The sequence below is a fragment of the Lepidochelys kempii genome, chromosome 3, assembly GCF_965140285.1.
Source record: "Lepidochelys kempii isolate rLepKem1 chromosome 3, rLepKem1.hap1, whole genome shotgun sequence".
NCBI classification, from domain to species: Eukaryota; Metazoa; Chordata; order Testudines; family Cheloniidae; genus Lepidochelys; species Lepidochelys kempii.
Window position 1 is genome coordinate 7,044,580 of NC_136382.1, and position 11,789 is coordinate 7,056,368.

Below are 11,789 nucleotides of genomic sequence, written 5' to 3' on the forward strand. Positions count from 1 at the left end.
CCCAATCAAAACTTTCTATTACAAACAGACGTTGCCTGTAGTGAGTCTGAGCAACGACTCGTGACCTCGTAAACCTTCAAAGTTTCAGGGTACTATTCAGAATAGCATCCCTCACAGCAGTGCACTGGGATGGGATCCCTGCCTGCTGAGCTGGAACTCAGCTACTGTAAGCCCCTGCCCTACCTGAGAGTTGTGCTGGGGCTCACTGCCCATCCATCCCGGTGTTTATGCCATGCCTGTCATTGTGGCATCTGGGCACATCCCATGGCTGTGCAGGGCTAGGACTCAGCTCCAGCATCCTTCTGCGGCCCTAAGCTCTATAGCAGGGCTGGAAACCCAACTCCCATCCTTCCAAAGTCGGCCAATAGTCAGATCGGCAATTGGACTGATTAGCGCAGAGGTCTCCAAACTGTGGGGCTCACGCCCCCCCCTTGGGGGGCCTGGAAGACCGTTTGGGGGGGGATGGTGCGGCTGGGGCCTGGGCCAGCCCCCACAGGAGGCAGGGAAGAAGCACCACCCAGCCCCACCCTCAGCTGCAGCCCCACTCCCGGCTCCAGGAAGGGGGCGTGAGGTAAAAAGTTCGGGGACCACTGCATTAGAGAGAAATTATGTGGAATTTAACTCCAGCTCTGGGTTTGAATGCCAGCCCCTCCCCTGGACGTCGAGGGTCATGTCTGTGATTCTGGCTAGGCCGAACAGAGAGAGACAGGAGCGAAACTTGGAAATTCAAACCCAGGCCCAGGTCCAAATTCTGAAAGCCTCCATCCCCACACCATCGGGCGGCTTTCATCTGGGAGTTGGGTCCAGGTCTAACAGATACAAATGTCTTCTCAGGAGAGGCCCCCGCTCCCAGTGCAGGAGCTACATTTGACTGGACCTGTTTGGCAAGCTCATTGTGCATAACCCTCTCTTTCTGGCCGTCTTGTGCAACCGCGCTGGACTCACCTGGCTGCCGAGGTGCCGGCTAACAGCTGCCGGCGCGGCTGACAAACATCGCGGCGATTACACTTGGCATCACCCCCACCCCTTCTGTTTCCTCAGGAGTCCGAGCTCCATCCCGAAGATGCTGAAACCCGTAAGGAGCGGCCTGCTGGCGATTCTGGGCGTGCTGCTCTTTCACGCGGCCGGCGGCGTGAACAGCCAGTGCTCGCAGAGCAGCAGATGCAGGGACCTCAGCACGGAAGTCGGTCTCTTGGTGAGTGGCTCCGGCCCTGGGCGCTCAGGGGGAACGTCGGGGCTCTAAAATGGGACTCGGGCTCTGTCCTGCACTAAACTGGGTGGATGGAGGCACAATACACATTTCCCATTCCTAACATCTGGGCCACGCTCAGAATTAAATACATTAAAAAAACCCAAACAACTCCTTGACATCTCTTTCTGGAAGCAAATCGGAAATCAGCTCTGGGAAAGCCCCGGTAAGACAGCTCCCCCACTCCCAAGCACTGTTCCCAACAGTGCAGGAAGGAGCATCTTCAGCGAAGGTGCAGGACTGGGAGTTGGGAGATTCCCAGATCAGTCACAGACCTTGGGCAGTTCACTTCAATAGCCAGGGGTTTCAGTTGCCCAGTGGTAAAATGCGGGTGATTCTGTTCCCTTACCCTGCAGAGGTGCAGTGGATGCAGAGTCATGGAAGCTTGTATAGTTCTTGGTGGATGCACCGATGCGGGCCGTGGGAGGACACGGGTCCAGTCTCAGTCCCTGGGGTCGCTCAGAGGCAGCCATGGCCCTCGGTATGCCATAGAACTGCTGCATGGCTGCTCAGAGCAATATGTCCAGCTACCCTTTAAGCCAGGTCGCCAGCTGGTATAAGTGGGCATAGCTCCAGGGAAGGCAATCGAGCAATGCAGATTCCCAACAGCTGAGAGGAGCAGGCCCCGTCAGAGCAATCGCAATGACACGAGGTCTCCTGCTGCAGTTAGGGGGTTTGCAAAGATTGCAGGGGAGTTTTCCACCCCCTGCCTGCTCCCCTGCGCTCTGCATTGCGCATATAGGGCGACAAGTCAGCCTTCGCTGTCTGCCTACCACCAGGTTAGGCGCTCTCCCTCACTAGCCAGCTTTTAGGTTTTTAAGCTGCAGACGGCCCATTGGTAACGGAGTGCGCACATCGCAGCTAGAGATGGAAGAGACAGACTCCATCTGCCGGAAGGGCAGGATTTCATTTCTCCCCTCCCCCTCGACCCCCATGGAGGAAGGGTTAGTTACCTGGCACCGGACTTGCAAGGGGATGTCTACTGAGCAGGCAAAGGGGACACTTCTTCCGGTTCAGCCATTTGAAGGTTTGCCCCCTTTGCCAAAAGCTGGTAAGAAAGGAGCTGGACCCCCATCTAATGGCAGCGTGGGTGAGGAAGCCAGGAGGGGGTTTAACCCCAGCTCTGGTGCTGACCCCCTCTTTGGCCTTGGGCTAGTCATTTACACCAACACTGTCACACCAGGGTGCCAAAAGCTGGGGGCCTACGCCTGCTTTAGCTTGGCACCTGAGCACACACGGCCTGACGTACAGAGGTACTGAGCCGTCACAGCTCCCAGTGAACTCACTAGGTGCAGGACACGGCTGGCTGAAGTCAATGACCTGAGCGAGGTCATCGGGATTCGACCTCTCGGTAACCGATACCATTTTTGCAACAGTTGCTGGCTGTGGGGCTGTCCCCTGAGAGTCCTTTCAGGCCTTAATCACGGACCACAAGCACTCCAGGTCTCCTTCACCACCACCACGTTCGATTGTATTCTTCCAGCAGGCTGCAGCCTGTAGCCTTATTTACGTATATCTACAGTCCCCAGCCAGCTTCCCACGTGCTTCCAGTCCTAGCAGCCGTGCATCCTGCCTACCTCTGTCTTCCTTCAGGCGCCCACCTCTCCAGCACTTCCTACTTGTCCAGCTGCATAGTCCCATCTGCTGAGGCTGCTGCCCCTTCAATTAGCCCTTCAGCTGCAGCTCTGCTCAGTTAATGGACACCTTCTGCTAACGGCCTGCCTTCCAGTTAGGTCCAGTTAATACATTCTGGTGGGTATTAGAGCGACAGAGCCTGCAGTTAGCTACTGATTCAACACACCTCGCTCTCCTTTCCCCGATGCTCCATGGTCTCTTGGGCCGAGCTCTTTGCTTTCCACCCCCCGAAAGAACAATCTGTGGGCGGAGGCCGTCTCCGCCCCTCCATCCTCATACCAAGGGCGTTCGGCAGGACTGTCTCTTGGCTGACCTTCCTCTGTACTCCGTCGCAGCTCCACTGGTTCGGTGCTCCTTTCACCCGCCATGACATTTTGTTCGGGACCCCGTTTGGCTAAAGGCTCTTTCTCCTGCTGGTCTGCTCCTGGGGCTGCCTGGGGGACCCCTTCTTCAGCAGGTAAACCCACATAGGGCTCGGTCACCAGCCTCTGTTCACCTCCATTTCCTCTTCCTTCTCTACCAGCTCTCTCTCTGCTCCAGGCTCTTTTTCCTCTTCCCGGCTTGTGTCTTCCTAGCTAGGTTCTTCTCTTTCTTTTTGATCTCCCCCTTCTTCAGTCTTGTGTTTCACACCCCATAACCAACTCTGTGCTCTCCGGGAGTTTCCTCCTTCCATCAAGGCAAAGGGTTTCCAGTCCCAAAACGACTGGATGGGGCAAAGCCTTCACCATCCCCACCTGTTTCTATTTAAACCTTCCCTTGACCTCAAAGAGGATTTTCACTAAAGGGCACCATTTCCTTTCCCCACGTATGCATTCCAGTTTCAATCCCCTCCCAGGCAGCATCCAGTGGGGTTTCACCCGATCTACCCGAACAAGCAAACACTCTGGCTGCCGAGTCCATTAACCCCTTCACCCGCTTCCTGACGACTTTGACCCTATGGGTAGACACTCGTTTTCTCCTGGGCACCCCAGTCCACCCGCAGAATTCTGCCAACCCGCAGTCCATACGCTGACAGTCTCTTTATATGTCCTGAGTGCCTGCACCAGTAACAAACTGTCTCCCCCGCTAGCAGAGGAGGACCCCTTAGATTCTTCCTGCCTGGGCATTGACACTTTCCTTCCCCATCTCCTGTCCCCTCAGGGGACAGACTGTTCTCCTGGTAAGTCAGCCTCTAAGAACTCTTCGGCGAGCATCACAGCACTGTCCAAAGTCGAGGGTCAATGCCAGCACCCACAGACGCCTGCCACCTTGGAGAGACTGCGAACGCTGCTCTAAAACCACCGTATCCATCCTTTCCTCCAGCCCCTGGCTTTCCAGCCTCGGCCCAGTCAGCCAGTCTGCGTGTGGAAGCTCTGGGCCTTAATCCCTCTGTCCAATTCGCAGCCCTAAATCTCTGTCGGTATCCCTCCCACGACGGACCCAGCCGATCTGTGATGCTGCCTTGACTGTATCGTAGTCCCTGGCGTGTTCTTCGCCTCAGGGCTTGTGGGTTGCTTGCGCTTTGCCCACGATGCCTTATCCCAGCCACAACCTCCAGCTCCACAGTTCAGCGAGAGGCCCCTGGGCCCTCTGCCAGAGCCATGTTACACAGTCGGATTCCCTGGGCTCTGTTGCCGCCCTGGTCACAGGACTCACCAGGCTCTGCACCATCTGGTGCTGTGGTGCTGTCCGCGTCGTAAGCAATTCCTGGGTTATGAACTCCTGAAGACAACAGTTTATAGTTAAAATTTGCATCCATCTTTACATAACAGAACCACAGGGCCAACCCCAGCCCTCCCACATACTCCTGCCATCTCCTGCTGCCAGCAGCGGGAATTGTGCACGTGACTCCGGACAGACGCTGGGTCACGGCTGACTGGCAGCCCTAGAAGAACCTCCTGTTGCACGAAGCAGGGAGGATGCTGCAGCAGCCTATTTAAGACCACAGGTTCCTCAGCCCCAGCCCCTCCTAAGCTAACCCTTTGCAAGGGTTCCCCCGCAGGGCCAGCCCACAACATTTTGGCACCTGAGGCGGGGAGCTGAAATGACACCCCCTCATGCGGGCCAAAACTTTGAAACGCTGAGTCCTAGCGGCGCCCCCTACAGTCTAGCGCCGGAGGCGGCCGCCTGAGTTCGCCTCATGGTAAGGCCAGCCCTGTTCCCCTGCTACAGGAAGTGGTGCAATGGTTATAAGATGCTCTGGCCTCTGGGGAGGTCTTGGTTGCAAGTAACGGAGCAAACAAGCGGAGTCAGGGAAAAAGGAGCGGGCTTGGGAGTTTCTTTCCCTGGCCAAATGCGAGCAACCTGCCCAGCTTGCTCCCCTTCAGGGGTCTGCTTTATACCACTCAATACACGACCGGGCAGTTAACACTTCAGACTCGGAGTTAAGAGACATGGCTTCTATGCCCAGCTCTGCTAAGGACTCCCTGTGTGATCTTGGGCAAGTCACCGCCCCTCTCTGGGCCCCCGTTTCCCCTTCTGTAAAATGAAAATAATTGCACACACCTGCCTCACAAGGGGAGACTGAATGGCCAGATCCTCAGCTGGTGTAAATCAGCATAGTTCCATTGGCTTCAGCGGAGCAATAGCAATTCAGAGCAGCGGAGGACCCGGCTCACTGTTTGTAGAGTGCTTTAGACCCTGAGATGGGCTTGCAGAGTATTAGTGCTATTAATAAACAGCTGTGCTGCTGGAAGACTCTGAAGGCACTTCTAGGTACAGTTACTCACAGAGAGAAATAGAAAGGCCCATAGGTCAGCTCCATGCCTGGACATTACATGACATGAGCCCCACATAGCAAATGTGTGTCTAGTTGAAGCATTTCCTTTCTCCTCACCCAGGCGTGCATCAAAGCCTGCAAACTGGACCTGTCTGCTGAGTCACCTGTGTACCCAGGTAACGGCCACCTGCAGCCTCTGTCTGAGAACATCCGGAAGTATGTCATGAGCCACTTCCGCTGGAACAAGTTCGGCAGGAAGAACAGCAGCAGCGTCACTGGCCACAAGCGAGAAGAGATCCCCAGCAATATACTCTTTGGCTTCTTCCCTGATGCTTCCCCAGCTCAAAAAGAAGACAAAGAAGAAGAAAGAGCTGCCCTCGAAAGGCAAGACAGCAAACGATCCTACTCAATGGAGCATTTCCGATGGGGAAAGCCAGTAGGCAGGAAGAGGAGACCCATCAAGGTCTATCCCAATGGGGTGGAAGAGGAGTCCGCTGAGAGCTACCCACTGGAGTTCAGAAGAGACCTTTCTATGGAACTGGACTACCCCGAGTTTGAGTCCCTGGAAAGCCCAGCGAGTGAGGAAGAGATGGTCTCAGAGGAGGAAGAGAGGAAAGATGGAGAGTCCTACAAGATGCACCATTTCCGATGGAACACCCCGCCCAAAGACAAGCGATACGGGGGCTTCATGACATCGGAGAACAGCCAGACCCCTTTAATGACTCTTTTTAAGAATGCCATAATCAAAAATGCCTACAAGAAAGGCCAGTAAGGTGAGGGAGGGAGTGGAGGGTGGGGATGTAACTTGCAAATAGATCCCCAAGGAGACCCAAGTTAGCTTCAAGATCCCACTGGCATGTGTTTCACTTAGATACAGTTACGATGATCACTTATTATGTTGTTACTAATTATTATTATTATTAAGCAGTTTGCTATTAGGAAATGATTTCATGTTCTTATTCTGACTTTGAATGTGCACAGATTAAAAATCAATCCATTGAAATAAAAACATCCGTACTGTACATATGAGGAAAGAGATGCTTTGATGAGTGCATATCTAGTTTTGCCCTGCCAGATTATTTTCATATTTGAAACAAGCTGTACAATACTGTAAATGATGGATTCAAATAATAATACAGTTTTGCAAGCTAAGCAGGACTCTGCAGTGTCTCTGGCTCTGTCTGGCGTGAGCTGCTTTCTTTGGTAAAGGTTCTTGTGCGTTTCAAGCGGATGAGACAAGCTACAGCCTGAAAGTCAACACCTGGAAGCAGATAGACAGGACTGGTGAATGTATTAAATCCTTTGCAACATAAGAACAGTGAATAGGGACAGAGCGGGCAAGCACTGTGCTAATTTCCACCACATCTCACAAACATCAGTCCAGACTTGCAACAAATCCTTTGATGTTCTAGTCCTGGGTTTCCCATTCCCAGCTCTGCCAGTGCACCTCAATCATGATCTCCTGAGAATTCGTGGAGGGTGGGAGAGATCCCCGAAGACTGGAAAGGGGCAAATATAGTACCTATCTATAAAAGAGGAGAATAAGGACAACCCAGGGAATTACAGACTACCTAGCTTAACTTTGGTACCCAGAAAGATAATGGAGCAAATAATAAAACAAAAAATTGTAAACAACTAAAGATAATAAGGTGATACATCAACATGGATTTGTCAAGAACAAATCATGTCAAACCAATCTAGTATTCTTCTTTGACAGGGTAACAAGACTTGTGGGTAGGAGGAAAGTGGTAGATATATCTGGACTTTAGTAAGGCTGTTGATAATGTCTCACATGACCTTCTCATAAGCAAGCTAGGGAAATATAGCCTAGAGTCCTAGACAAACCTACTACAAGGTGGGTGCACACTTGCTTAGAAAATTGTACTCAGAAAGTAGTTATCAATGGATCACAGGTCAAGCTGGAAGGGTATATCAAGTGGGGTCCCACAGGGATCTGTCCTGGGTCAGGGTCTATACAAGCTTTATAAATGACTTGGATAATGGCATACAGTACACTCCTAAAGTTTGCCGATGATAAGCTGGGAGGGGTTGCAAGCACTGTGGAGGACAGGATAAGAATTCAAAATTATTTTGATAAACTGGAGAAACAGTCTGAATTAAATAGGGCGAAATTCAACAAAGACAAATGCAAAATACTATACTTAGGAAGGAACAATCAGTTTGCACACCTACAAAATGGGAAATGACTGCCTAGGAAGGAGTACTGCAGAAAAGGAGTTGGGGGCTATAGTTAATCACAAACTAAATATGGATCAACAAGGTAATACTATTCCAAAAACAGCTAACACCATTCTGGGATGTATTAGCAGGAGTGTTGTAATTAAGACAGAAGTAGTAATTCTTCTGCTCTACTCAGCATTGATAAGGCCTCAACTGGAGTAGTGTCCCCCATTCTGGACACCCCACTTCAGGAAAGATGTGGAGAAATTGGAGAAAATCCAGAGAAGAGCAACAAACATGATTAAAGGTCTAGAAAACATAAGGGAAAATTGAAAAAAATTGGGTTTGTTTATCTGGAGAAGACAAGACAGATTGGGAACATAACAGTCTTCAAGTACATAAGTTTGTTACAAAGAGGAGGATGAGCAATTGTTCTCCTTATTCAATGAGGACAGGATAGGAAGCAATGAGCTTAAATCGCAGCAAGGGAGATCTAGGTCGGACATTAGGGAAAACTTCCTATCTGTCAGGATCGTTAAGAACTGGAACAAATTGCCATGGGAGGTTGTGGAATCTCTGTCATTGGAGATTTTTAAGAGCAGGTCAGACAAACACCTGTCAGGGATGGTCTAGATCAGTGGTTCCCAAACTTGTTCCAGTACTTCTGTAGGGAAAGCCCCTGGCGGGCCGGGCCGGCTTGTTTACCTGCCGCGTCCACTTCCAGCGGCTCCCATTGGCCTGGAGCAGCGAACCCCGGCCACTGGGAGCCGCGATCGGCCGAACCTGTGGACGTGGCAGGTGAACAAGCCGGCCCGGCCCGCCAGGGGCTTTCCCTGCACAAGCGGCGGAACAAGTTTGGGAACCACTGCCCTAGATAATACTTAGTCCTGCCATGAGTGCAGGGGACTGGACTAGATGACCTCTCGAGGTCCCTTCCACTCCGACCATTCTATATTTGAGCTCCTCCCCTCTGCTCCCCAGCAGTTCTGCCAATACATCTCAGCCCTCAGGGCACCATCCTTCCACCAGCCACTGCCTCGAGCCCGAGCAGCTCAGCCCAGAACTTCTGAGTAGTAGTGCCAATCTTTAAAAAAGGGAAGGAGGAGGATCCAGGGAACTACAGGCCAGTCAGCCTCACCTCAGTCCCTGGAAAAATCATGGAGCAGGTCCTCAAAGAATCAATCCTGAAGCACTTGCATGAGAGGAAAGTGATCAGGAACAGCCAGCATGGATTCACCAAGGGAAGGTCATGCCTGACTAATCTAATTGCCTTTTATGATGAGATTACTGGTTCTGTGGATGAAGGGAAAGCAGTGGATGTATTGTTTCTTGACTTTAGCAAAGCTTTTGACACGGTCTCCCACAGTATTCTTGTCAGCAAGTTAAGGAAGTATGGGCTGGATGAATGCACTATAAGGTGGGTAGAAAGCTGGCTAGATTGTCGGGCTGAACGGGTAGTGATCAATGGCTCCATGTCTAGCTGGCAGCCGGTATCAAGTGGAGTGCCCCAAGGGTCGGTCCTGGGGCCGGTTTTGTTCAATATCTTCATAAATGATCTGGAGGATGGTGTGGATTGCACTCTCAGCAAATTTGCGGATGATACTAAACTGGGAGGAGTGGTAGATACGCTGGAGGGGAGGGATAGGATACAGAAGGACCTAGACAAATTGGAGGATTGGGCCAAAAGAAATCTGATGAGGTTCAATAAGGATAAGTGCAGGGTCCTGCACTTAGGATGGAAGAATCCAATGCACCGCTACAGACTAGGGACCGAATGGCTAGGCAGCAGTTCTGCGGAAAAGGACCTAGGGGGTGACAGTGGACGAGAAGCTGGATAGGAGTCAGCAGTGTGCCCTTGTTGCCAAGAAGGCCAATGGCATTTTGGGATGTATACGTAGGGGCCTAGCGAGCAGATCGAGGGACGTGATCGTTCCCCTCTATTCGACATTGGTGAGGCCTCATCTGGAGTACTGTGTCCAGTTCTGGGCCCCACACTACAAGAAGGATGTGGATAAATTGGAGAGAGTCCAGCGAAGGGCAACAAAAATGATTAGGGGTCTAGAACACATGACTTATGAGGAGAGGCTGAGGGAACTGGGATCGTTTAGTCTGCAGAAGAGAAGAATGAGGGGGGATTTGATAGCTGCTTTTAACTTCCTGAAAGGGGGTTCCAAAGAGGATGGCTCTAGACTGTTCTCAATGGTAGCAGATGACAGAACGAGGAGTAATGGTCTCAAGTTGCAGTGGGGGAGGTTGCACTAAGAGGGTGGTGAAACACTGGAATGCGTTACCTAGGGAGGTGGTAGAATCTCCTTCCTTAGAGGTTTTTAAGGTCAGGCTTGACAAAGCCCTGGCTGGGATGATTTAACTGGGAATTGGTCCTGCTTCGAGCGGGGGGTTGGACTAGATGACCTTCTGGGGTCCCTTCCGACCCTGATATTCTATGATTCTTACTGGAGACAGCTGCTAGCGTTTAATCCTGTCGCCCTGGGTGACGATTCTCTGATGTGCGCGATAAAGGGGGGAGCCTCGAACTCAGTTTGGCAAAGCCCCTAACCCAGGTTCTGAAGCTGGCCTCAAGTGAAAGGCCTGTGTGTCAGCTCACTGCACCGCTCTAACCCTGCCGCCTTACTGTCCTTCCCCCCAGCTCTTAAATTAACCTGTTGTGCCTGCCCATGTTGAGCATGAACTCAGATTTATTCTCTGCGGACAGGACCTCTACCACCCCCCATCCAGGCTCAGCCTGCTCCCGTCTCGGTGGTGAATACAAATCTAACGATGCAGCAGGCTGAAGGAATGCAAGGCCTGACCCGGAGAGCGACAGGGAAATTGCCATACTAGCCCTTTGGCCAGAGCTCAGATGCTGTAATTCACCAGAGCTTCGCTGACCCCTAAAGACCTCCCACAATGTACATCAAGTGAGGATTTAGCCCTGTATCACAGGTCCAGTATCCTGCTTTCCGCCACACCAGCTCATGCACTGATCATTTAGTCCTGTATTCTCCCTCCAGAGCACACCTGTGGCCAATCTATCTTGGCTCTAGGAGTAACGAGCGGAAGGCAAAGACCCTCACAATGGCCAATCGCTCAAGGCTGCAAATCAGAGGGGAAATTATCTTCCTGAGCTGCATAGGCCAGCAGCTGATATCCTGAAGCCTGAGGATTGATTGTCTTCATTAGCTAGTTTGCTATAGCATGGGACCACTCTCTTTTCACTCCTCCGCTGTCTACGTTTTTAATCTTCCAGAGTCAAGCCCAGCATTGCTGCAGGAAGGGCAGCAGTTCCAAACGCCAAGGTGGAATAAACACAGACCTGCTGCACAAAAGAACTCCTGGGTGGACAGAACTATAAATCTAGCAAAGTTGGCGAAGTGCCACTCAAGCTAGGCAAATCGAACAGGCAGAAGCCTGTGATGCAGCATGGCCAGAGGGCAGCAGGAGAGGGTTCGAAGGGAGCCTTATTCCCTGTAGAGGGAAGAAAGTTTGCTATAAACTAATTAAAGCACCTGAAGCCAGTCACCTGATAAAAACCCCCTGCTTCAATCAGACAAGGGAAGGAGTTGAAGCAGAGTGGATTGGTGTTGGAGCAGAGAGCCGTTTGGAGGGAAGCAGAGGAGAGTTTGGAGAAGTGCTGTGGTGGGCTAAGAAGACCAAGACCCTATGTAAAGGGACACCTAGTTTGTGCAGAGGGAGGGCGGGAAGCCCCACAAGCTGAAGGGCCGGAGAGGGAAGTAGCCCAGGGGAAGGAACCGCTAGTTCAAGTGGTTTACCGCTATCCCTAGGGCCCCTGGGCTGGGACCCGGAGTAGAGGGCAGGCCCGGGTCCCTCCCTCTCCACTCCCCTCCTCTAGGGCACGAGTGGGGCAGTTAATACCCCAGTTCAGGGGTGAGAAACGGTGCGCTGACCCCCCCCCCCCCCCAAGAAGAGAGAGCACGAGACCCATCATAGTAATGCCGGCAATTTGCCACATGCCAAAAGCCAAAGAGCTGAATTTTTGTACTGCCATTACTCAGATAACCATTTAGC

General features: G+C 51.9%; 1 protein-coding gene across 1 annotated transcript; it reads left to right on the forward strand.

Annotated features, from left to right (window-relative positions):
• The first annotated feature begins 1,063 nt into the window (after positions 1–1,063).
• On the forward strand, positions 1,064–6,379 carry POMC (proopiomelanocortin). The gene is made up of 2 exons (XM_073335072.2): positions 1,064–1,195; positions 5,704–6,379. Exons 1-2 carry the CDS (start codon positions 1,064–1,066, stop codon positions 6,352–6,354), a joined length of 783 nt encoding a protein of 260 aa, XP_073191173.1. The 3' UTR covers positions 6,355–6,379.
• Positions 6,380–11,789: the final 5,410 nt, after the last annotated feature.

What these genes read in the sequence shown, in the direction of transcription:
- POMC (XM_073335072.2), top strand. Translation starts at nt 1,064, where the DNA reads ATGCTGAAACCCGTAAGGAGCGGCCTGCTGGCGATTCTGGGCGTGCTG. An exon ending in GCACGGAAGTCGGTCTCTTG is followed by an intron (nt 1,196 to 5,703) that starts GTGAGTGGCTCC and finishes CTCCTCACCCAG; the next exon opens with GCGTGCATCAAAGCCTGCAA.